At 41.5% G+C, this 25,323-nt stretch overlaps 2 protein-coding genes across 3 annotated transcripts; one reads left to right on the forward strand and one right to left on the reverse strand.

Annotated features, from left to right (window-relative positions):
- Positions 1-12,947: 12,947 nt before the first annotated feature.
- On the reverse strand, positions 12,948-14,904 carry htr1ab (5-hydroxytryptamine (serotonin) receptor 1A b). Its single transcript, XM_033647412.2, has one exon. The coding sequence runs from the start codon at positions 14,428-14,430 to the stop codon at positions 13,180-13,182; it is 1,251 nt and encodes a 416-aa protein (XP_033503303.1). The 5' UTR covers positions 14,431-14,904; the 3' UTR covers positions 12,948-13,179.
- Positions 14,905-16,331: 1,427 nt separating this feature from the next.
- On the forward strand, positions 16,332-24,509 carry rnf180b (ring finger protein 180b). 2 transcript variants are annotated; one of them, XM_033646735.2, is made up of 8 exons: positions 16,332-16,446; positions 18,453-18,549; positions 19,131-19,226; positions 20,812-21,570; positions 21,862-21,984; positions 22,098-22,317; positions 22,537-22,662; positions 24,171-24,509. In XM_033646735.2, exons 2-8 carry the CDS (start codon positions 18,493-18,495, stop codon positions 24,368-24,370), a joined length of 1,581 nt encoding a protein of 526 aa, XP_033502626.2. In that variant the 5' UTR covers positions 16,332-16,446; positions 18,453-18,492; the 3' UTR covers positions 24,371-24,509. The 2 variants fall into 2 exon arrangements, with proteins under 2 accessions (XP_033502626.2, XP_078018394.1); XM_078162268.1 differs by having other exon boundaries at positions 16,340-16,450.
- The last annotated feature ends 814 nt before the right edge of the window (positions 24,510-25,323 follow it).

Here is a 25,323-nt window from a genome sequence, read left to right on the forward strand (position 1 = left end):
CTCTTTGTGTTGCCCTTTTGAAGCCAGGCCGACATTACATTATTGTAATGTAATGTTACTTAAACGAGCCACAGGCAGAGAAAAGTAGACAGGCAAGAATGGAAACAGGTTAGCGTCACTCAGTGAGTGCACCCTGGGTAATGCAGTTTATTTAGGGTCCCTGATATGAAGAGGGCAGAAAAGAGACAATTTGAGAGAAATGGACTATCCTACTCGTGATCTCATGATGGTCCATGTCATTGGTCCGACAGCCCACTGGTCCGACATCCCATTAGTCCGACGTCCTGTTGTTCCGATATGTGATTATACTAGGCTATACTGTATTTGTGTACCATAGATGATCAGCAAACGCAACAAAAGTAGGCTACTGGTCAAGATACAAGTGCCATAGAGAGGAGAGAATGAAACACCATAACCTCCCATTATTAACTCTGGGGTCGGGGTCGTGTGGGGAGCTTTCCGGGGTGCTGAACGGCTCCCGGCGGGCGTATTTCTACCTTGATGGTGCGCCGCGACTGGCTCTGGGTCAGCTGGGAAAGGCTTGAGGCGAAGCAGGCTCACAGCTTATGTGTTTGCCACTTTCTTTTTCATTTTAACCCACACCATGATCTTTTCCTAACCCTAACCAAGTGGTTTTTGTGCCTAAACCTAACCAGACCTTAACCACAGGGCATCATGATGATTTCGGAACAACGGGACTTCGGAACAATGGGTTTAATACGGTCGGAACAATGGGTTGTCGGACCAATGGGCAGTTCTCCTCATGATCGTGCTGATTTTGATTTGTACATTCGTTTCCAACCCTTAATATAAACAAGACAAGACAACAGTCTTATTGCTAGAGTCATAACGGTTTTTGTTATATTTGTGAAAATTTAAAAAAAGCCTGATCACAAATATGTAGTCTTATTTTTTAAAAGGCAAAATGATTCCCCAATTAACGCCCAATGTCAGCCAGGATCAGCTCCAGCCCACTGTGACCCTGTAAACACATGGATGAATGGATGGATGGATGGATGGATGGATGGATTAAAGCTATATGGTAATGGTAATGTTGGAGAGCTAGCGAGATTTGAAAGTGGCACTTCCTCTAAGCTCCACCACCCTCCTCCCCCTCCCCTCAGTGCTCCGTCCAAAACCACGCCCCCACAAACTTGAACGCGCATCCTGCAGTACACTGACAGAGAAGCTAATGTTAGCATTGGGCTAATACGAGCTACAAAAGTAGCTAAGTTGGCTAAAGTTACATATTTCATGAAAATAACAAATCCCCCTGTTCAAAAGCTGCGATGTTGGTTGACTCTGGTTTGTCCTCTTGCTTTATCCAAAGGCTTTTTCGTCACAGCCTTTTCTGCCTCCGACTTTCTTTTCTCAGCCTGTTTAGCGGGGCAAGCCGTTACAAATAACACTGGAAGTGGTACTTTTGGCTGCATTTTCTCTGCCATTGTTCAGCAAACTTTTTCTCCTGCTACCTCGGTATTTCTGTTGAGGAGTGTGCTGAATATTTCCAGCAACAGTGACACGTGATGAGTGCCTGCAGGGAGGAGGGGGGGGGGGGCAGAAGGGGGCGTGGGCAGGACCAGAGTGATATATAAGGACAAGACATGAAGGCATCTGATTGGTTCTTTCCACTCGCACCGAGAGGCAGGGATTGGTGAGTTTTTACAGGCCTGCAGGTGCCACAGAGGTCGGATTTTTTTCGTTCCTTTTTCTGAACACATTATGTATTGACTACTCTCAGGATGGAAGGACCATTTCACCCAGTATAACAAGAAGTGTTTCTGAACAGGATTACCAACTATAGTTTAATTTTTAATTTAATTTAATTTTATATACTTTATTAATCCCCGTGGGGAAATTCCATTTTTTCACTCTGTTGTCAATTACTGTCAATTACACACTGGTCCGAACACACACATGCACAAACTGGACCTATACATGCACTAAGTGGAGAGATGTCAGAGGGGGCTATGACAGGCGCTCCGAGCGGTTGGGGGGCTTCAGTGCCTTGCACAGGGGCACCTCGGCAGTGCCCGGGAGGTGAACTGGCACTTCTCCAGCTACCAGTCCAAGCTCCATATTTTTTTGGTCCGGACGGGGACTTGAACAGGCGACCCTCCGGTTCCCAGCCCAAGTCCCTATGGACTGAGCTACTGCCGCCCGATGGATGGATTAATGGATGGAAGAAAATATTGATGGCCTCGTCCTTTAAGACAGCAATCACTCAACAGTCTACATGGTGCTGTATGAACCAATAGAGAGGGCAACTCTAGGATCACAGTGGAATCATGCAGGTAAAATCTTGAAGAAAATGTGACTCAACAAAACCAAACCTCCAACTTCACAATGTTTATGTGTCTGAAAAGGTCCAGACAGTGGGATTTAAGAGGCAGATGGAAAATGTCATGGATTGCTCCATCCTTAATAACTCTGAGCGAGGACGCCTGGAGATTGCTCTGCCAAGTGACACACATCTCACTGTTTTCAAATGATGCTGTGCTTTCTGCATTTCAGAATGTTGTGTTGTGGTGCGTTTTTAACATTCAGAGTCTCATGTTACTATTTAGGACCTGACCATTGCCAATGGATGGAGAACATAATGCTGAAATTATTACTCTATTGTATGCATTTATGTTTACTATGGGTGTTGTGAACTAGGATTAAATAAATAAAGTCCAACAAGACCACAACTTTCAAGCCACAATAGAGTCCCCTCAAGGCTTTAATATTCACAACACATTACATAAAATGTACTGGACGAAACAAACACACTGAGGATTTGGCTGCTGCTAAGGCGTGTCTAGCAAATCTTAGACAGTTGCTTATAAAATTAGTGGAAAGACAAGTCTGCACAAATTTGGCCAGGACGGCTAAAGTTTAGCCAAGATTGGCGCTTCTCCCAAGGTTTTATAGCTGCAGTTCATTAACATACAAAGATGACAGTAAACAAGGGTGGAACTGGAGGAAAATATCAAAACATAAACCAGGGTTCTGGTGTCTGAGATCAGTCTGAGCTGTCATTGAAAGACACACTCTACACACATTGTCAATGAACACATCGCTAGTGTACAGCTAACATCTTTACAGCTGATACATTGGCTGTTGAGGGCAAAAAACATGGACTGCAAAGACACTCCTGTGGTCAGATTTACAGGGTTCATACTTTGGGTAACATGAGTATCACAAACCATTCACCAGAATAAACACTGGCATTGTATGTTTCTACAAACCATGGATATGTTACATTTGTACATTATTTAGTCGTGGATACGTTGAAACTTTATGTTTCTTTAGTATCAACAACACTGTGGTCCATGCGTGGTTATGTTAAGGCACAAAAACCAACTGGTTATAGTTAGATAGATCAGAAAGATCTTTTTTGGCTTAACACAGCCATGTTTAGTGGCACAAACACCAATGGAAATGCAGCGGCATCTTGCTAAAAACACTCACATTCTGTGGCCCAATTGCCACTGGAAACACATCAACCATTTGCTAAAAAAACATAGGCCTAATGTTTTGTGGCATTATTGTCACTGGAAATGTGGCATCAGCTCAGGTAACAAATACGTTCAGTGGTGCTAACACCGCTGGAAATGCAGCTGTGGCTTGCTAAAAAACACCCATATCCAGCGGCACAAACACCTGCGCATGCAACAACACTTGCCAAAAACACCCCCTTTCAATGGCACTAATGCAGCTGGAAACAAGACAACTTAAAACACCCATGTTCTGTGGCACAGTCCGACAACTTGCTAAAAAACACCCACATCTGGTGGCCCAAACATTGTTGAAAACACAGTGACTACTCACTAAAAAGCACCCATGTTTGATGGCACACTTGCTGGTGGAAATGCAGCAATGACTCTCTAAAAAAACACCCACGTATGGTGGCATAAATGCTGTTACCGTTGAAAACATAGTGAGGACTCGCTAAGACGCACCCATGTACGGCGACACAAACACAATTGGAAATGCAACTACACTCGCTAAAAACATCTTTGTTCAGTGGCACTAACGCAGCTGAAAATGCAGCAACGACTCACCAAAAAACACCCATGTTTGATGGCACAGTCTCCGCTGGAAACACAGCAATAACTCACCAAAAAACACCCAAATTTGTTGGCCCAAACACGGTTGAAAGCATAGTGACACAACACTAGAAGACACCCGTGCTCAATGGCACAAGTGCAGCTGGAAATACAGCAATGAAATGCCAAAAAGTACCCACATTTGGTGGCCCAAACGATGTTGAAAACGCAGCAACACCTGTGTTTGGTGGCACATTGGGAACACATGCAATGACTCACTGAAAAACACCCACGTTTGGTGGCACTATCGCCACTGGAAACACAGCGACTCGCTAAATTAGGTGTCATATACTGTGCATTAACAACCACTTATGTCCTTATAGCTACATACAACTACATTATAGTGAGTTCTAAACGATTTATTAAATATTCATTTAGCATTTATATAAGGAGGCTTTAAATGAAGTGTTACCAATCCATCACTGGAGTTTAAAGTCATTTGGGGATTTATGTTTTTTTATGTAGGCAAGGTAAAATAAAATAAAAATGAGAACTGAACAATAACTGAACATTTCTCATGCCATTTTGTTTGCAACACTGCTTCCACTCTCAGTAAATGCAAACATGACGCTGTTTGTTAATCTTCTTGTGTGTGAATTAGCTGCAGAAGAGAAGGAACACCTGCAGAAGGTATCAAACAGCAAGACAACAAACAAGGAGCCTTTGTTTGATGTCCCACTTAAAATGACTCCCCAAACAAAGTGACAGCACTGACAGCTGCCATGGGTTCAGTAGGGTCGGGTTTACAGAGCCAAAAACAGACCAGGCTTTAAGATTTAAGAAACGACTGGAAAGAAACGGGAAAGCAGCTTCTGAATGAACAAAAACACTGAACAACCAGACCATGACCACTGAAGTTCACATATGAAATATTCCTCCAGTTTTACTTCAGTTCAATGAAGGACTGCAGCACCAGACGAAACAGCCCTCGGGTTGGTGAAGTTCACTTAATAAAGACATACAGGTAATCAGTCGTGACTTCATTATTGTTGGAGGAGCCCTGTGAAACATCACGACCTCACAGCTGAGGCTTTATTTGTTTGCTTGTAGCTCCTGGAGAGACACTCGTGCATGACCAGCAATCCATGTTTTACATGAGTTACACTTTCAAACCTGCATAACTTACAATCTGAAGCTGGCTGAGCTGACTGAGATATTTTGAGATACTGTTATATCTTAAAGGGACAGTTATTCCGAAATCAAAACTACATATTTTTTCCTCTTACCTGTAGTGCCTTTTATCAGACCAGATTGTTTTAATGAGAGTTGATGAGTGTTGGAGATATCGGCCGTAGAGATGTCTGCCTTCTTTCAAATATCGTGGAACTAGATGGCACTCAGCTTGTGGTGCTCAAAGTGTCAGAATAATACATTTGAAAAACTCAACAGCAATGTCTCTTTCCAGAAATCATGACTTGGTTACTCAAGATAATCCACAGACCTTGTTGTGATCAGTTTCATGTTGGAACTGTTTTCTCTCTACTATAAGGTAACGTACATCTACTGCTAGCTCACCTAACACCACTGAGCTAACTTACATCACAGCTCAGCCAAGGACATCATTAATGCTTACATCTCACACTGTGATGTGCACGAGCCTCTCATCCATGAGTAGATGCACTCTTCCTTCTGCACAGTGACCAACCCAAAGTTGGTGGCTGTAGTTTGGTAAAAAGAAAACACTTCCTAATGTAATTGTAACTAAGAAAAACTAAAGCTTAGAATAATAACTGAGCATTTCTGCTGCCTTGTTGCAGCACTGACCAACCAACCAGGTCTCATTCCAAAGTCGTCGAATACAGGCGCTTGGGTAGTGACCTCTAGCATCAGACACGGCTGGTCGCTGTTATTGTGTAACAACGCCCGGTGGCATTGGGGTAAATGCAGCTAGGCAACAACATAAGTTAAGGGGGCGAAAGTCCGACAAGAACGGGTCAGGTGGTGTATGGGTCAGACAATCATCTTCTCATATTATTATAAAGCCAAACCCTTCTTTTTTTCTAAAACCAACCACGTGTGTATGTCGTTGAAGGAAAAAACATGTCACTTTGCGGTGTTGTACCAGCGTAGTGGTTTTATTTTGAAAGAGACTGTATGCAAACTGTACATTTCCTGTGAAAACAGAAGTGTATTTTGAAAAGACACAATGCATGTAACAGGCTGAAGTTGACACGGCATTCCAGAACGTCAACAACCAATGCACCCAGGGTACCTTGCACATCCTATGTCGACGTGGAAAGTCTGTGACCAAACGTCGACATGTGACGAAGTCTGAGTGAGAATGTGTTAGACTTACTGTGTGAGTTGATATCGCACTGCTGAGGCATGACAAAGCGAGACGGTGTAACTTTTGAGAGAAGAAATAGCAGATTCTTAATCCTCAAATGAAAAGCTGAATTTACAAGTAACACAACACGTTTCTGCTAATTTCAATACACTCAGGGGTTTCGCTGCTGGAGCCTGACTTGGTCTGGTATGACCAGTAGCTTATGGTTGCTAATGCTAGCAAACTTTAAGTAAATATGCTATGCAGTTATATTGCTGAATCACTTTGCTGGCTTTATGGCCCTTCACTTTTACTAACTTACAATTCCTTAACAAAACAAAAAGTAGTTTATCAGCAGTATGGAGACTAGGCTTGTCACAATGCCAGAATTTCAGTAGTCGATACCAATACCAGTGAATTTCCACGATTCTTGATACTCATTCGATACCACGATAAAAATCAAAAAACAGAACTCATGTATTTCTAAATTCACTACTTTATTAAAACTGTTTCAAACTTTGGACCCAAAGCCCAGGGTGGACAGGTTGGCGCGCCAGTGATTATTCCAATGCTTGGAGAATTCATATTTAGCACTAACATGTGCCTGTCAGGTCTCCCTTGGTCAAGGGGGAGATGTCTACGGTGGCCAAGAGAGGTCACAACACACGCAAACTCGTGTTTTTTGTTGAATACCGTGACCATTCGCTTGCAACTCGCACAAGAAATCGGAGTCTTTTCTGTTTTATGAGCTTGCTCGCGAAAGCAGTGCTTCTCAAGCAGCACGTAGAACGGATGCGGTGTGAATGCTCTAACCTGTTAACATGCTCGCCGAAACGAAAATGCAAGTAAACAGCGACCGTTTGCGAACGCTACGCAAACGCCTCGCTTGCGGTATAAATGAGGCCTGACCCTCTCCACACATGACTCCTACTACTTAACTTTAACACAAGCCAAGGTGTTGTGGCTCCAGCAGCACTTGTAGAAGCCATTGTTTCTAGCAAAGACAACAGAGAAGAAGCGTTCTTCTTCGGTGCTCGTCCTCAGCACCGACTGATGCACGTATACTGCCCCCATCAGTTCCGACAGGAATTGACACGGCTGGCTGAGGGCAAAGTTGTATCAGGTACTTAAGGTACCGACAAAAAACACAGGTACCGACGTTGTGTGTTGGCATCAACTTGGTACCAATGTATCGGTTCTCATGACAATCCTAATGGAGACTGTATTTATGTATGATATTACACAGTGTAGGAAAACATAAAGTTCTGACACAGTAAGAGCTCATAGTTTTGCAGTGTTTATATGCTGTTATTCATTTCCAGTAAAATTCATTATTAGAGCTTTTATTCTCCTCCATGAATGTTGAATTGTATTCTTGTCTGAAGATATTTTAACATTTTCTCCATGTTCAGCTGAACTGCTGTGCACTAACTTCTTGTCTGGAAATAAACCAGCTGAATATTGTCTCCATTCTCCCTGTTTCTGCCAAATTAAACGGTCATTCTGAAGCACATCCCCATAAATCTATGGTTACAACAGTGCCTTTCAAGGAAATTACAGAAAATATGGGATCATTAAATTGGTTCTGTGGGGACTATGAATATTAACTGAATATCCTGTAATATGACAATCTGACCATTTAGATGCTGAAACATTTTGGTCTGCATCAGGTTGTTTGATAATCTCACAGATGGGCCATTCATGAATAAAAGAAGCACCTCAGAATTCCACTAATTAATATTCTAGATTAAAGAAAATATATATGCATGCAGCACGGTGGTGCAGTGGTTAGCATTGTTGCCTCACAGCATGAGGGTTCTCAAGCTAGGGGGTTTGAACGTGATGTATAATTGAAAATTGAATCTCAGAAAGAATTTATTTTAAAAATGATATATTTTTCATCTTTCAACCTCTATGAATCAGGTGTAAATTCCCCTGAAATCATCACAGACTGAACCGAGACATTCTGCAAGAGCATGTACAGGATCTGCACCACTCCTTTGATTGCCTCCTTTAATGTCCATAAAATGTATACATATATATGTAAAATGCATTTCATAAGACTCATCTGCGGCTCCTGTTCTGATGTTTCCCTCTAAGCTCTAACAACGGCAGTTCCGAGAAGAAATCCAAAAAAGACGAGGAGGGTTTATCCCTGCGAGGCTGTGAGAGCCCAGAACGTAATTCCTCTGACAGCAGAACGCCACCGGCGCCCCTGCAAGGGAAACACGACTGAACAGTTCAAGAGTGTATGGATGAAATTTAATCCACACTCTTCACCTCCTTCAATAGGCAGGCTGATTTAGAGCCAAGTGCACTTGGTGGCGGTCTCTGAGGAAGCGCAGACAACAAACCTGGAGAATGCACAAGCATCTGTAATGATACATTCAAACTGTGTTACGGGGCTCCAGAGGTTTTATATCATCCTGCACACTTTTCAAGTAACTTCCTGGAATTTGAGAAGTTTAATGCTTCAGTCAACAGGTTGACATCATCCTCATACTTTTGTTTCCTTGTTGTTTTGAGAAATCTTTTGAAATGTCTGCTGTCAAAAACTCAAATGTGACTGACAAATCCTGTTGTCTGGAGGGAATAAAACTTCAGGGATTGGGCACTGAAGAGACAGCATAACAATTGTGTTGTGGTGGAATTGTATCAATACAGATTTTGTTGTTTTAAATTTGTATTTTTTGTCTAGATGTGGCAGCACACAGTAACGTGGTGCCATACTGCAGAAGCAAAAGTATTGTGTGAATCAACAATAAACACAATAAGAACGACTGAAAATGTTCATTATTATTGAATCCTCTGTGATACTGATGGATTTAGAGACAATCAGAGGTGTGAGCAGACCAGCCCAGGTGCAGGAAGAAAATAGAAAATGTTGACACATATCATCTAAAGTGACATATGAACTGACTTTGTCGTTGGAAGGTGGAGGGATGGTTGATGTTGTGATACCTGCCAAGCTGCAGATCACCGCAGACCGACACAACACAACCAGTTGGTGTATAGCTACTTGTTGCTGCATTTTCAGCCAGGATAATGCCATGAAAAGCTGTTTAGACATCGACAGCTTCTTGACTTGTGAATGTGCCACGATAACCAGGTTTTTAACCCAAAACATGATCTTGTCCTATCCATAACCCACTGGTTTTTGTGGCTAAACCTAACCTAACTAACTGATCTTGATCCAAAGGCAATTAGCACAGTCAAATCAAGACCAACATGCAAGTAGTCAAACAACAAAATGTATAATGTCCATAGATGACAGATAATAAGGGAAAACAAAAGAGAAAAGGAACGAAAAATAAACAGAAAAATAATAATGACATGTTATAACTGACAGAGCTGGGCTTCACCTTCTCAAAAATGTCCTCCTTTGGAATCTCAAGTTATGTGTTATTTCTTCCATATAATGGACTAACCACAAGCACTCCAGCCATGACTGAAATATTGGACTTTAACCAGTTCACTGGGAGAATACAAAGACGATATGAATGGTTTCTGTTTTAACTCCCAGTACAGCAGCCAATGGTTCTTGGGGAATCTGTACCTCAAAAAGGGAACTGAAAACTATAGATCTATACTATATCTACTATAGATCAAGTATCGCCTCAGTTTACGTGACCAGAGAGTATGGACAAAATTGGAATCTGTTTCTCTACAGTAGCTCCAGCAGTTTCTGGAAGGTGATCCACGTGGTGTTCTGAACTATCTCATCATTCATTTTCTCCATTTAAATTCTCGTCAACTCTCAGAGGAAGTTACCAAGTGAGATTGGGAGCAGATGTCCTCCCAAGTCTCAACAGAGATTCCTTGCTGTATTTCTGCCCCCTCCTTTCTTTAATTTAAAATGAATCATGTGATTCCATTGATTTGAGTAAAATACTTAACAAAGTACTGCTCAGTCATGGGCATTTGATTTTCATAGCTTCCTCATGTTGGCACAGTGGGGCAGTGGTTAGCATTGTAATCTCACAGTAGGAGGGTTCCTGGTTTGAATCCCAGGGTGGGGAAGCCCTTCTGTGCAGAGTTTGTATGTTCTCCCTGTGTCAGGTACTCCAGCCTCCTCTCACAGCTGGCCGTGGTTTTGAATGTGAGTGTGAATGGTTGTCTGTCTCTATGAGAAATGTGAAAGGTCTAGTGATTAGACCCCATCATGATGTCATATATTCAGGAGCGTAGTAAAAACATAGAAGATTAGAGTCTAAAAACACTGAAACATTGCGTACATTTTTAAAGTGTGAAATGTCAGCTCCATCCGGGTTGCTAAAACCAACAGAAAGGTATGAGGACATTAGCTCATTGTCCTGACTGGTGACTACAGCCCGGGCAATGTCTCCATGTAGCCAGTCTGTGCTTTAACCTCTGACCTTTTTGGTGGGCAAGAACTGATGCTACATCTAAAATATTTCCATTTGGTGGAATTACACGGCCATAAGATATTTGGAGTTTTAATATTTGATTCAATATTAATATAATGTAGTTTGACTGCAGAGCTGGAGCAAACTGAAACAGAATATATGTGTGTGTGTGATTCAATCAGGCAGGATGTGAAAGGGTCATTGTAACCTTTTTATAGAGTTACTCAGTGGGAAATAAAAGGAGAAAATGAACTTTAAAAAGAAAAAAGTTTGTGGTGCAGACCTTCCTGGACAGCAGCAGTCACTGTGGAACACAGTCAGCCGAAGAATAAAAACCACACCTGCTTATTGTCTGTGGTGGCTGCCAGCTGTGGGCCCCTCACACACACCTCTGTATTCCTGTGTCGCAGCAGGCCTTTGATCAGGTAATTGCCCCCTCGGCCCCCGGAGTTTGCATCAGCCATATGTCGCTATGGCGACCGCCTCTCCAGCATCCATCTGTGTGCCCCCTTCACAGCCTTTTTAAGATGGACTTATATGTTATGAGGCTGTGAGTGATGGAGGAAAAGGGCAGAGAGGCGCTACAAGAAGCACCCCAACCACTTCAGCAGCAGCCTTTTGATGAATGTGTGTGTGTGCTTTCTATCTCTCTGTCTGTCTCTCTGACTATCTGTCTGTCTGTCTGCCCACCCACCACCCATTCGAGATGCTCTCCATGTCAGCGTAACCCCCTGGAATGATGAAATGCATTTTTCTCAAACTGTAATAAGGAATTGTCTTTGTTTCACCGTCAGCGCTGAGACACAGCAGATCCACACATGCATGTTATGAGAGGATCAGAGTGCAGGTGGAGCTCAGGGGACACACTCTGGGGGCTCAGGACGCTGTTTGAAGACACTTTGAGGAGGGTGACACATTTTCTGTTGCAAATTCTGTGAAGATATTAGGAACTAAAGTCCCAATGTGACTCATTTAGATTCACAAAAATCACATATGTGCAGCATTAACCCCTTAACATTGAGATTTTGTCCTTTTATTTCCTTTTAAGTAACTTTAAAGTTTTTAAATTCAGGTTTTTTCTCCACACTTTGTGAGAGAATCCCATACAATATCCTGTTTCATTTTTGCAGCTCTCAATTAAAGCTTTATGATGTTTACGTAGAAAGAAATATTCACATTTTTTGCACCTTTCCATCCAATTTAAATATTCTCTGAGCAATTTTGGACGCAGACACGAGTTTAAGTGCCAATAGGCATTGGGTTTAAACAATGCCTATTGTCCCACCAGTGGGGTGAGAGGGTTATTTAGCCACACAAGGAAAAAACAAATCCACACTTGAAGCTGCACAGTTACAGCCTCTAAAAGTGTCACATTGTGTGCCTTGCTTGAGGGCACTGCCATAATTATGCATATCTATAAGTATGTTGCAGGTGCTGCTGGGCAACAAGAAAATGCATACCCATAGAATAAAAGATTTGGAAACGAGACAGCAGCGTGGATGTGGTTTCTTTTTCATATTTAAGTGCAGATGTTAAACAGCCCATTCAGATCTTTCAATGAGAATATATATGGAACCGTGTCCTGGATAAGAGCTTTAGCTAAATGCTGTAAATGGGACTGTAAATTTGGATCCTTAAAGCACCTTTATGCAGCTTATACTCAAATGTTGAGTCTCATTCCTAGGCTGTCAGATACCGATGGTTGATGATCAAACCGAACCACGAACCCACTCGGTATCTGACGATGTTGGAATGAGAAGTTGCATAATGTTGCTTTAATTTCCAATTTTCTAATTGCCACATACACACTATAAAAGTATTTGAACATGTAGAAATTAAATATTATAGTATTTAGAGTTAGGCTGCAATTGATTGTTTTTTCATTATCTATAAAATGTTAGAAAATATTGAAAAATACATTATAAATACATCACAATTTCCCAATTTCAATTAGCCCTATGTGACGTCGTCAGTTGTTTCTTGTCACAAATCCAACAACACTTAGCCTAATTTACAATGATATAAATAAAACATCACAAAATAAAGCGCTTTTTTTTTTCATTTTAAGCTTCTTAAATTATCTAAATGATTAATCGATTATTCTGCTGATTGGATTCAATATGTTTAAGCCTCTTACCACTTGTTTTAAACCATTTAGTTCGCAGAATTTAAAGCGTAAATCTGTACATGAAATAAAATCATAAATCACGACTTCTGAAAATATATGAAAAATTATTTCTTTATTGAACATTACAGAACAGAATGAGGAACATGGAGCTTCAATCAAACGATCACAGCTTTATCTATGCATAGGCTACAGACACCTGTGGGAATATGTCAGTACTGATAACGATGGCGATGATCAACAGTAATCATTATGAGCCCTCTGTTCATCCACAACAATCTCTTTGTGCCGGTTTCAGGGCTGCTGCTCGTCTCTATACCTGGATTTCCATCACGGTCTGCAGAAATGACACTTGATTATTTTCTTGAAAGCGCTCTGAAAGTCTTTGTTGAAGTACGCGTAAATGATGGGGTTGAGTAAAGAGTTGGAGTAACCTAGCCAGTTGATGACATCCTCCAGCCAGCGGGGCATGTAGCACGACTCCTGGCAGAAAGGCATGACCAGGGCGACGATGAAGAAGGGCAGCCAGCATAGGATGAAGGTGCCCATGATGATGCCCAGAGTCTTCACCGTTTTGCGCTCCCGCGCCAGCGCGATCTTCCTCTTCGCCTCGGTCGCCTTCTCGTGCCGGCTCTCGAACAGCGGCACGGAGCTCGGGGTGTTGGGCAGCGGCAGGTTGCCTTTGGAGTTGCTGTGGACTTCGATGATCTCCAGAGACTCGCCGTCCTCCGCGTGTTTCACCGCGCCATTGACGCTCGGCAGCGGCCGGGGCTCCACGCTCCTCCTCCAGTTCTTGCCCTGCGCGTCTCCGGGAGTCTTTTTGTGGAACAGGGCTGGAGACAGCGCAAGGCAAGAGTCAGATACTTTCTTTTTCTCCGTTTTACGCACCGTCCTCCTGATCCGAAACCTGGCTGCTTTGAATATCCGCCCATATAAAACCAGCATTAGTGTCAGCGGAATGTAAAAAGCCCCGAAAGTTGAGTATATTGTGTACCAGGGGTCTTGCCTGATCTTACACTGCTTGGGGTTCTTCCTGTCCTCTTCCATGCTGCTGGGCTGGGAGCGCATGATTAACATTGGCGGCACTGAGATGGAGAATCCGACCAGCCAGGTGACACTGATGAGGACGGCGGCTCTCCTTGGCGTCCTCTTCTTCATGTACTCTATGGGCTCGGTTATTGCCCAGTACCTGTCCAGAGCGATGGCGCACAGGTGCAGGATGGACGACGTGCAGCACAACACATCCAGAGAGATGAAGATGTCACACGGAATCTGCCCGAGAGTCCATCGGTTTAGCACCTGGTAAAGCGCCGCCATGGGCAGCACCAGCACCGACACCATCAGGTCGGTGACAGCCAGAGAGCCGATCAGGTAGTTAGCCACATTCTGGAGAGACCGCTCCAAGGCGATGGCTGCGACGACGCACGCGTTCCCAAATATTGCGCACAGGATGAGCGCGCCAAGCAGGAAAGATGTGACCACTTGATAACTCAGCTTCACCTTCTCGTCTTCAGGTTTGGGTGCTGGAGTGGAAGAGTTGACCAACTGAGACCAGGCTGTCGTGTTGTTTGTGCCCTCCATTGTTGGTAAACTCGAAGCGTTTGGAGAGCTTTCCGTTACTTGATGGAGAGTCTGGTGCGCATCACACCGTCGCACCTTGAAGAGCGCATTGTGGACTGTGGCACTGCTTCGTGCAGCAGAGAGAGTCTGAACTGCGAGTCTCGGCTGCTGGCAGAGAATGATGCTGCGTATTTATACCAGTGATGGAAAATGCGTCATATGTCTGTGAGGATGTAACAGAGTCTGCCTGGTTGTGTCTGTTTAGTCGGCAGCTCCGGCACTGAAGATGTGGGAGTTATTAGACAGACATATAAAAACTTTCATTTATTTTGTTTGCTCTTCAAGGTGCAACTCAAATCAAGTTGTGTTTTATTTTTACTTATTTTATCATTATTTTTATTATTATCATTCTAATTTTCTTGAAAAAGGGCGGATTTGGGCATTTCGGTGAGAAAAGAAGCTTTTCAAAATATCCTTTTAAATGACACTTTTTGAGTCTCATTTTATTGATGTTAATAACCTGATCTACGTTGCATCGATACTGTTTGTAAATTAAAGAATAAATAAAACCGCTTTTAAAGTAAAATAAAAACAAAACAAAAATAAATTGAAAAAATAAAAAACTAACAACTTTTATTTGCTTTAGTAATAATAATAATAATGATAATGATTAGTAATTAATAATTAACAACAATAACAGTTTTTAATCTGGAGTATGGAATTATTGTGAAATTGACATTTCCCCTATGTGCAGTGTACTATTTTTCTTTTTCTTTTTTGAGTTAAAAACAAACCAAAATTAAAAGAAAGGTTTATTTTGTTAGATATTAATATTTTTTTTTTTCTACATTTGAATTTACAACATTTAACTTTATTTTAAAAAGTAGCCTAGTGAAGCGATATTCTCTTCTGTCTCTTCAGCACCATGGTCAGCGCTCTGAGGCCGCCAGGTGTGACACTGCCACCTGGCGTTGGCTCGCTTTCACAACAATTACACAATGGTGATGCAGTCGTTTATTGTTTTAAGTGACTCTTACAGTGTAAAAAAATATGTGCAACAAAAATACCCTTGAGAACAGTAGCAAGGTGATGGAAATTAAAATGAAATATGAAAAGACACAGCATCTCCCTTCTCTGTCACATTTCACAGATGAATGCTCAGTTTGCTTTGCTATATTTTGACTATGTATGCATTAACAAAATATGGCAGATACTGTCTTTTGCTGTATATTCACAGAAAATGTATGAGAAGTAGGGGCTGACTATTTTTGGTCAATAAATATGACACCTCTGAAATATAATAAAAATTGTACCAATAGGAGTCACAATATTTTCTGGTTCATCATGGCTGGATTCACCTGTTGAGAGGCTCTGGGGCAAGAAATGCTATTAGGCCCCCCTATAGACCCCCTCTCTCACTTAGTGCATTGTTAGCATACCCTGGAGTGCAGCCTCACACAGGACAAGCCAGTTAGTGCTGCAAATTCATATACAAATTTCCAGATAATCAAATTACCAGCAGGGAAACAAACAGATAAGAGAGACAATTCACTAGACTGGGACCTAGTTTGCTCGGATGCAAGTTCAGCCTTGCTTCATTCTTTATATGAAAAGCTCTGAAACTATAAACCGTTCTTACCATTATTCTTTTAAAGAGTAAAAGGTGAAATTAACCCAGATTTTTGTGCAACAAAGGTCTGTTTTAATATGTTTTAATTGGTTTCTCCTGATTACATTTTGGCCAGACAAAGTTAAATATATATTTTCATCATCTATTTATATTGTTTTATATTTTCTAATAGTAACCTCAGGCCAAACCATTAATTTCATATATATATTTGTTATATATTCTGTTTTCCTCCTCTCCTCTCGCTTTTATCCAGGTGTCGTATTTTTGGTCTATTGGGCTTACCGTAGTATCCCCGCTTCTCATGACGTCACGGCTCGGCTTAAAGCAAAAAAGCTGCTAAACTTTACTCGCTGTTGAGCTCAGGTTTTCTCTGTTCCCACGACTCTAAATGTCTTCCCAGCTGTCAGGTACGTGAGTATATTCAATGGAAATATTCACATGCTGAGTGACATTATTTTAAGAATATTGTTTTCCGTTTAAAACGGCACGACAGAGTGTGTTGTTGTGGTTAACGGAGCTAAGTTAGCTAGCAGGACATTGATTTTATTCTGCCACTGTTAGCTGTGTGCTGTAAGTTAACGTTGCATGCTAAAACACGAGATACTGAGGGATTTCGCTGTTGTAGTTTGAACACTGTGAGAAAGACGGGGAGTCTTCTCGGCCTGCTACAGTGTCAACACTTGAATTTAGCGTTATACCTCATGACTAGTCTGTTTTGTCACTTCACAGCCTGAGGGTCAACAGGCTGCATAGCAAGGTACAAGCGTCAAATACTTAAAATACCAGGCAAAAAGATGGAGGACAGTCGTATTTACACTTGTATGCTTTTTGCTTAAGGCTGTTTTAATGGTATGAGCCCATTAGGTCCAGTGAAGGGGAATCCTAATGCTACAGTGTCATACCAGTGTGGTGTGAAGGACCTTCTACTACACAGAGCCCTGATCCTGCACATAGAGGATGACATATAACACAGACTGTGAGCCTTATTGCCTATCATCAGAAGCCAGCTTCACTATTTCCCTTGTGTCTCAATAGGAGCAAATGCCTGCAGCCAGGATCCAAAATTGTGCAGAAAACCTCTATACAGCAGTGCAAGCTTAATACCCATGTTCAGCTATCATAAGGCTGTAATGTTCAGGTGTCCACACACTGTTTTCGCAGACTGTATCTCATTTACTTACCCAACGAGATATTTTTCTCTCCCTGAGTTCAAAAGAGGTTCCCTCTGAAAATAGCCACATCAATGTAAATGTTGTCCTACAGGGTGCAGCATCAGGTTCCCTCATCATATATAAATAACTGCATTGCTGCGTTAGCTTCTCTTGGGGCAGGGGGATATGGAGGAAATCAAATATCACAATGTTTACCTTGATAACTATATTGTAGGGTTGCATACTGGTGCTTTTACAAAGTATTTACATAATGACATTTTTGATAAATACGCATCAGTACTGTGGATATAATGATTAAGTGGGTGAAAGCAAATAATAGAACAGCGAGAGCAGTCTGGTAAGTTCAGTAAATTACATCACTTTAATGTAATGCAGCTTTTAAAACCAGGAAAAGACAACACTTAGACTATTAGTATATCCAAAATCCAAATGATGTCTTGTCTCATATCACATTATTGATACATTGCCAAGCCCTAGCTTCTCTTTATACCTGTCTTTTTATCACTTTTTTTTCTAATAGCTAACTATTAAGTATTAGAGCTGCAACGATTAGTCGACTCATCAATGACTAATCGACTACTAAAATAATCGGTGACTATTTTAGTAGTTTGAGTCTTTTTTCATAGAAAAGTACTATAAAAACACCCCATAATACTCTTATTGCAGCTTCTTACGTTTAAATATTGGCAGCTTTACACACTCTCCCATGACGCTGAACTAAAACGTGAGTGGCGTGAGTACAAAACAAGACATTAGATGACATAATTTTGGGGTTTGGGAGAGACAGACTGACATTTTTCAACATTTTAACACGTTTTTCGATGGAATGATTAGTCAACTAATCGAAGAAATAATCGATAGATTAGTCGACAATGAAAATAATCATTAGTTGCAGCCCTATTAAGCATGTGGTTTACTGCAACACAGGTCAAGTTAGACTTCTGTGAAGTTTATGCTGCATGCAAAGATATGCAAACCAAAGTCAATAGAATCTGATAGAACTTAAAGTGGGTGAGCATTTCTGGAAAACATAGTGAATTGAAATGTGTGATTGTACTGATCCTCTTTAGGGAGATATATATATATATATAGATGAGGTTTTTTTTGTCCTTTCTGAATTCAGACTAAAAATGATCTGAACTTTAACAGAGAAAATGGATTTTTTTCCACAGTGGACATTAGTGCAGGTGTATTTGCAGTTGTGTGCCTTGACTGTGTCTCCACTATCATTACATCAACAGCTGGACTGGAAACCTAAAAAGACCCTGAGGAGAGGCAACCATGCTCCGCTGCAGGAGGTGTCGGAAAGGCATCATTGACTCAACATGTTTGTCAATGGTTGGTGAGAATTTTGTGAATCTGATGTGTTCGGCAATTTCGGTCTAACTTTTTGGATGTATTGGTTCATGAGCTACAGACCCCGCCTGTGAGGAATTGTTTGCCATAGTTAGCTTGTGCTGAATCAATAAGTTAATCAGTAATCAGTTTGCCAGTCACCAGGAATTTAATAAGTAATGATTTTGACCTTTGTTTAACCCATTTTACGAGCAGACTTTCTGTGTTTCTGGCTTCTTAAAAGTGAGGATTTACTGCCTCTCTCTGTTTTATTTCATTGTAAATTGAACACCTAAAGTGTAATGGCAGTGTTTTACTATTATCTCACTTTAAATAGACTGAACAATTCATCAATAAATCCCCCCCAAAATTGAGAGATTATGCAATGATGGAAATCATCATTAGTTTCAGCCCTAATCATAACTCATAGTCCATAAAGTTGTTTGGGGACATCAGGGCTGGGGAAACTCAAAAATAACAGCTTGTGTTTCAGTCATAAAAAAGATGGCTGGCTATCAGTGTCAGAGAGACTGGGTCTGATGGGAGCTCTTCTCGCTGATTGTGTGCCCTTTATGTGGGAGCAGGTTGAGGCCACAGATGAAGGCTCAGCTGCCGTTTGCAGTATTTGGCATGTCAATGTTGACACACTGCCAGAGTGGATACTGACCTCAGTTCACCAGGTAAGTGTCACAGCTCAGGAAGTGTTTTACTGGCAGTGAACACAGTTATTTACTTTGACGTTTTCTGGTGTAGATTTGGATACACTGAAGTAAAGTTAATTTTATTATGTGTGTTTTAGTTATGAAAATGAAGTCACACACAGCTTTAGACTTTATGCATGATGTCAGATATATATGGCAAATTCCATGCTACATTTTAATTAGATTTAAAGACATATTATGCAGGAACTTTCAGAAAGAACAATGTATAGACTTAAACAGAAGAAATCCCTCTCAGTCATCACTTATGACCCACTAGAGGTGTGTGGCAGTGTATTATTCTGCAGAGACTCTTCCCTCTACCTGAATTTTCTCATTTTGTTCTTATTTTATGATTCAGGACTTTATAAAATAATGACTGTAGCTACAGTGACATCACCTCTTAGTTGTGGACTGCTGTTTTATAGCCTCAAGTTTGGCATTACGGCTCTGCCACCTTGTTTTTTGGAGCCAGAAGTGACCATAATTGTAGGAGAGTTTGGGGCAGTGGAGGAGCAAGGGGTGGATCTGACTAATGGGCTGTAGTGGTCATGTTTTAGGCACAAAAACAAGGGACAGGGGAAGGTTTATGGTTTGAGTTAAGTACTTAACGTTGTCATGATTACAGTTATGATGACTTGGTTACAGTCAGGGAACAACCACGGTCATAAATAAAAGAAAAGCAATGATAGTTGGGAACAGGAAACAAATCGCAATGCTCCATGTTAAAGTCCAATGTTTTGACCATCAACCCACATTGCCGCTTTATAATACCACACCTGAATTCTTCTTTTGCACCCCATGGTAAGGAGTCATAACTCCCACAATCACTAGAGGGCTTTGTCACTTTAAAGGTCTAGTGTGTAGGATTTAGGACATCTAGTGGCGAGATTGGAGATTGACACCAACTGAAAATTTTCCTCTGTGCCAAGCGTAAAGGAGAACCATAGACTGTATGAAATAATGGACAAGGCTACTGTGACATCAACAATTGGTTTGTGGACTCTGATTTAAAGCCTTGAACTCGGCATTTTGGCTGTCACCATCTTGTTTTTGAAGCGAGAAGTGACCATATTTGGGAGAGAGTTTGGGGCAGTGTAGGAGCGAGCGGTGGACCTGACTTACAGGCTGTCGTTCAAACTGTCTCTGCCCTTAAATATGTGAACTTTAAGCCTTTAAAATGTAAACTGGTGAGTTATGTATGTAAAATTCAAGTGGCCATTAGAAGAACTGCAGATTTGGCCACTTGTTTTGGGACGTTTATGGGTGTGTACCCCCACAGCGCTGAAGTGAAGTTGGGGCTTAATAAAAATAGTAGCGACCAGGTGCCAGACCGTAAGCAGCAGGTATCCAAAAATGCAAATACAGTGAGGCAAAACGGTAAATGAGAGTGAATCTGGGGTTGGATTTTTATTGTCCCCGCATTTATTAGTTGATTGATTGATCAGTAGATCAACAGGGAATGAGTCATCCACAGTTTTAATGAACAGTTTTGATTAACTAATTTTCTAAAAACAAATCAATTTTTAAGATATTGTTCATTGATGTTTCTGTGGTTTCTTTCTAGGCCCAGTGGACTGTAGGAAAACTCAACTGCCAGCACTGTGGAGCTCGCTTGGGCGGCTTCAACTTCATCAACCGCAGCGAGTGTCCCTGTGGGCGAGACGCCACTGTCCACCTCAACAAAAGTCGCGTTGATCACGATCAGAAACACTACGTTCTCATCGTCCAGCCGAAAAGGACGAGGCCTGAGAAGGAACAGGCTGTTCTGCTGACAGATGGCTCTCAGGACAGAGAGCAGAGGCCTGAGTTTAACAGGACGGCACTGGACACTTTACAGCTTAACTGTGCTGCTGTCATGTCCCACATCAGCCCCGCTGAGGCCTCTAACTCACTGACTGACAGTGAGAACACACAGTCATTTTCTTTCAGTCCTCTCTACTGCATCTCTCACAGGAGGCGGTGCAGCTTGGAAGACGATGCCACCATCAGGTCGTCATGTTTTTGCCCTGCAGGCCCTACCGTCAGCTCTGCTCTTGAGAGCACAAGGACGGGGACATATGAGTCGACACGCTCACCTGTCTTGTATCCCACGAGTCAGCAGTTTGACACTGATGGTGAAGCCTCATTCAGTGCTGTCGCCTGTCGTTCATTTGTTTCTGGAAGGACACAGTCACCTCTGCATCAACAACTGCTGCAAACTGTGGAAGACGCCGAGTCTTCTCCAGAGACAACAGCTGTCCACGAGGATGTGTCTGTTTCAGCCCTGTTCCTCAGAGGGAGGTCCATCTCTGACAGTGTGGCCGAGCCGGATGAGGAAGTTCTGGTATGCTGCTGGAAACAGGGAATTTAAAGAAATCTGTTTTTAATAAGAATTGAAGCATCATATTGTTTATTTCTTTTTTTACTTTCTTTTTTATTATTATTAGACTTTACATAATAAATAGTGACGTATACAGAAACATCCACAGCCCCTGTTAAGAATGTAGGCGCAGTATAGAATGAAGGGGCACATTCTGACCATTGTAGACTCTGAAAGAAAAAGCATAAGGAAAATAACCATATATTAAATGAATAAAACAGGCTCTTAATAGGTGTGTATGTCTTCCCTTCTCAGCCCCAAGCCTCTCTGGCCTCCCCAGCCTCAAACAGACTGAGCAAAAGAGAGAAGAACCGTCTCAAGAGTCTTCGAAGGAAACAGAGGAGGAGAGAGCGATGGCTGCACAGCCAGCTGGAGCAGGTGAGGGAGCAAGAAAAAACGTTATTATTTGTATAGCATACTTGCACAGTGAATAAATATCCAGATTATTGGATCAAGGTTGTTACTGATGATGTGTGTGTTTGTGTGTCCAGGCTGAGAGTGTGGGTGGTTCACTGTTGGACAGCGAGGAGGAGGACAGAGAGGGCCTCACCTGCGCCGTGTGTCTCGACGTCTACTTCAGCCCGTACAGCTGTCAGCCCTGCGGCCACGTCTTCTGCGAGCCGTGTCTCCGCACTATCGCCAAGAACCGACCAACAAACACACCCTGCCCTCTCTGCCGCACCCTCATCTCACACACAGACTTCCACAAAGGTGAGCTTCCTCGAGAACTCATGTCCCAACAAAATACTAGAATATCAGACTGTGCTTTTCCTGATTTTCCTGTAAATTGAAAATAACAAAAACAAACGCACCCAATGTGTGCTGAGAGGCTGCACAGGATAAGTGTGTGTAGAAAATGGATTGTTAAAAAATTATTTCACGTTAGCTGCAGCCCTGCCTTCGCTAGACACTGGTCTCATTCCTCTGCAGAGCTCAACCAAACAGCGAAGACCTTCTTCCCGAAAGCGTACTACGCCCGCAAGCAGAACTTCCAGAGTGCTTCGTGTGCAAAATGGCCGCTGCCCAGCTGTTGCAAGCGCTTCCGTACCTTCTGGGGTGAGAGAATATTTGTGATAGTTGTATCAGCAAATTCTTTTTCTTTTGCCTCAGTAGTTATAGTCTAATCCTTTGAGAGTTAGGTGTCTGGATTATCCTGAGTTACAAGAATGCTGTTTCTGCAAAGAGATGGTCTAGTTTTATGAGTCATGTGAGTGCCATTAAAAAAAAAATAAAAAAAAATCTGTAAAAGAGAGAATAAGTGAATAAATGCGAAAATATGAAGACAAATGACAAACTCTAAAAGAATAAGTATAAGCATTTTTATTTATTTTCACTTTTAGTTTTTCATTTATTTCTGTATATATTTTTTAAGATATTTATATTTTTTCTGAATATTTTAGATTTATTTATTTTATTTTTATGTTATGACAATTATTTAATTTTTCCCCTTTCTTTTTTTTTTAACTGTACTTTTACCCCTTTGTTTTGCTTCTCCCTAATGCTTTTGTTATTACTTGAAGGGCCAAGCTGTCAGTCAACTGGCTTTAGGCGGGGCTTCCTGCCTGGGCTGAGGAGACACTTCTTGTACACATGAATCCAGTTGCTTTAGCGGAAACTTTTCAGGAAGTAGGCATGACGTGGACACAGCAACTTTGAAATAGACCTTTCCATGCAGCTGACAAGATAACGGACGGCGCACAACCATTAAAAAAATACTCCTTTCCTTCCCTCCCTGATTCAAACCACTACCACATTCACACTTGGCATGCACAAGTTCGCGTCACGTTGACTTCCTTTAGTCTGCGCTAAAAAGCTCCCACCAGCGTCATCCCCAAGAACTAAAAAAAAAGCAATAGGGAAAAGTAAAAACTGTAGGAAAAATAAAGGGATAAAAATAAAATAAAAATTAATTCAGTTATTGATTTTAAATTACATATATTACAAACAGAAAAAATAGCAATTTATATGCAAAAAATAAATATAAAAATATATAAATAAATACATAAATGAGGGAAAAAAATTTACATGTTGATAATTATTTTTCTGTATTTTGTTATGTCTTTATATTTCCACATTTTAACTAAGATACTTATTCTTTTATCTGTGTCTCTTCATATTTCTGCATTTATTTTCTCATTCTTTTACAGATTTATTCTTTTTTATCGCACTCCTATGACTGTGGATTTTGCCACTAAATGTTACAATAAAAATGTGTCTCTGTGTGACTGATCTCGTTTTCACCCTTCCCTCATGTCCTGCCATGACCTTTTTTTTAATTAATAAAGCAGACATTTTATTGCTTTTCCACTACAATTTAGTGGCAATAATAAACTTTATTTTACAGCAGTTGAAAAAAATTAAACCCTATAATCACCTTTAACAACAATAAAACAACAGTGATACAAATCCAGTAAGACAACAAATTGCATGGTGGCCTTACTGTACACGGTATGCAATATTCTATAAATATTCGACACAACCGACAAATGTCCGACACTGCCACTAGCAGTAACAATTTAAAATCACTTTGAATACAGATGGTAATTTTATCTGTCTGACTTCAGGAGAACAGAGGCAGGCGGCGGCAGCAGCAGGGAGACGCTGGCACTTTGTTCACGGAGGTTTCGCGCTGGACGCTTTGGACTTCACTGACATGCGAGGCTGGCTCTTCGACATCGGCCTGGTCATCGTCTACATCCACTCAGTCAACTGGATCCTGGCTTTCCTCTTCTTCTGTTTCCTCATGTACTACTTCTTTTTTTGAGACACGGGAGTGCCCAGAGTTTGCAGTGCAGGTTTACCTTTATTTTCTTAAAAGAGATTGGTAGTGGTCCTGGTTTTGCCAGTTGGAAAGAGTCACAAGTCAAACCTGTTATTTCAGTGGTAAAGTATCTAGAAAAAAAACAGGGGTAGTCGTGACATACAGAGTAGTGAGGAGCAGGAATCTGAACATTTGCAGGTTTGAAATTTGCGCGAATGGTTCCAGAAGTCTACAATATGTCCTAACTGACTACAGACTGACTTTAAGAAGATATCATGGTTTGAACAGGGCTGTTTTTTGCCACTGATAAGTACCCATGGTGTAAGTGCAATAATACATAAGGAAACCCTCATCAAATGTGTGACGTTTGGCAATTAAACAGTTTGGTGATAATGGTGGTGATGATCAGACAGACCAAAAAAAAACCATGATTAATGAATGATTTATGATGTAATCTGACACGTTTTTCAACGAGGAATAGTTCAACATTTTGGGAAAAAAATGCTTGTTGCCTTACTTTCATAGAGGTAGAACATCGATGCTCTAATATCTGTGTGCTATGTAAGGTGCAGGAGCCAGGAGGTAATTAGCCTAGCTTAGCATAAAGACTGGAAGCAGGGGAACACAGCTAGCCTGGCTGCGTCTCTTGTTTTTCGGACCCATTTTAGATGCAACCATGCAGATTTCCACATGATAAAAGCGTGTCGTCAGACATTAAGGCTAGCCAGCGCCATTTTAAGAGACTTACGCTAGCTAGCTAGCTAGCTAGCTAGCCCACTTATTGATGTACCCTGCAGGTGCCTGAAGATGTTGGCAAAATACGACAGCTACAGTAGCTTGGAAAACAGCGAAATGTATAGTTAAAGCTTGTTTTCTGGCAAAATTTTAGTCGACTTCTGCTGGTAGATCAACGGGGAGCTGCAGGAAGAGAGGAAGCGAAACACCATTCATCTGCA

This window comes from Epinephelus lanceolatus, chromosome 19, assembly GCF_041903045.1.
Source record: "Epinephelus lanceolatus isolate andai-2023 chromosome 19, ASM4190304v1, whole genome shotgun sequence".
In the NCBI taxonomy this organism is placed as follows: domain Eukaryota; kingdom Metazoa; phylum Chordata; class Actinopteri; order Perciformes; family Serranidae; genus Epinephelus; species Epinephelus lanceolatus.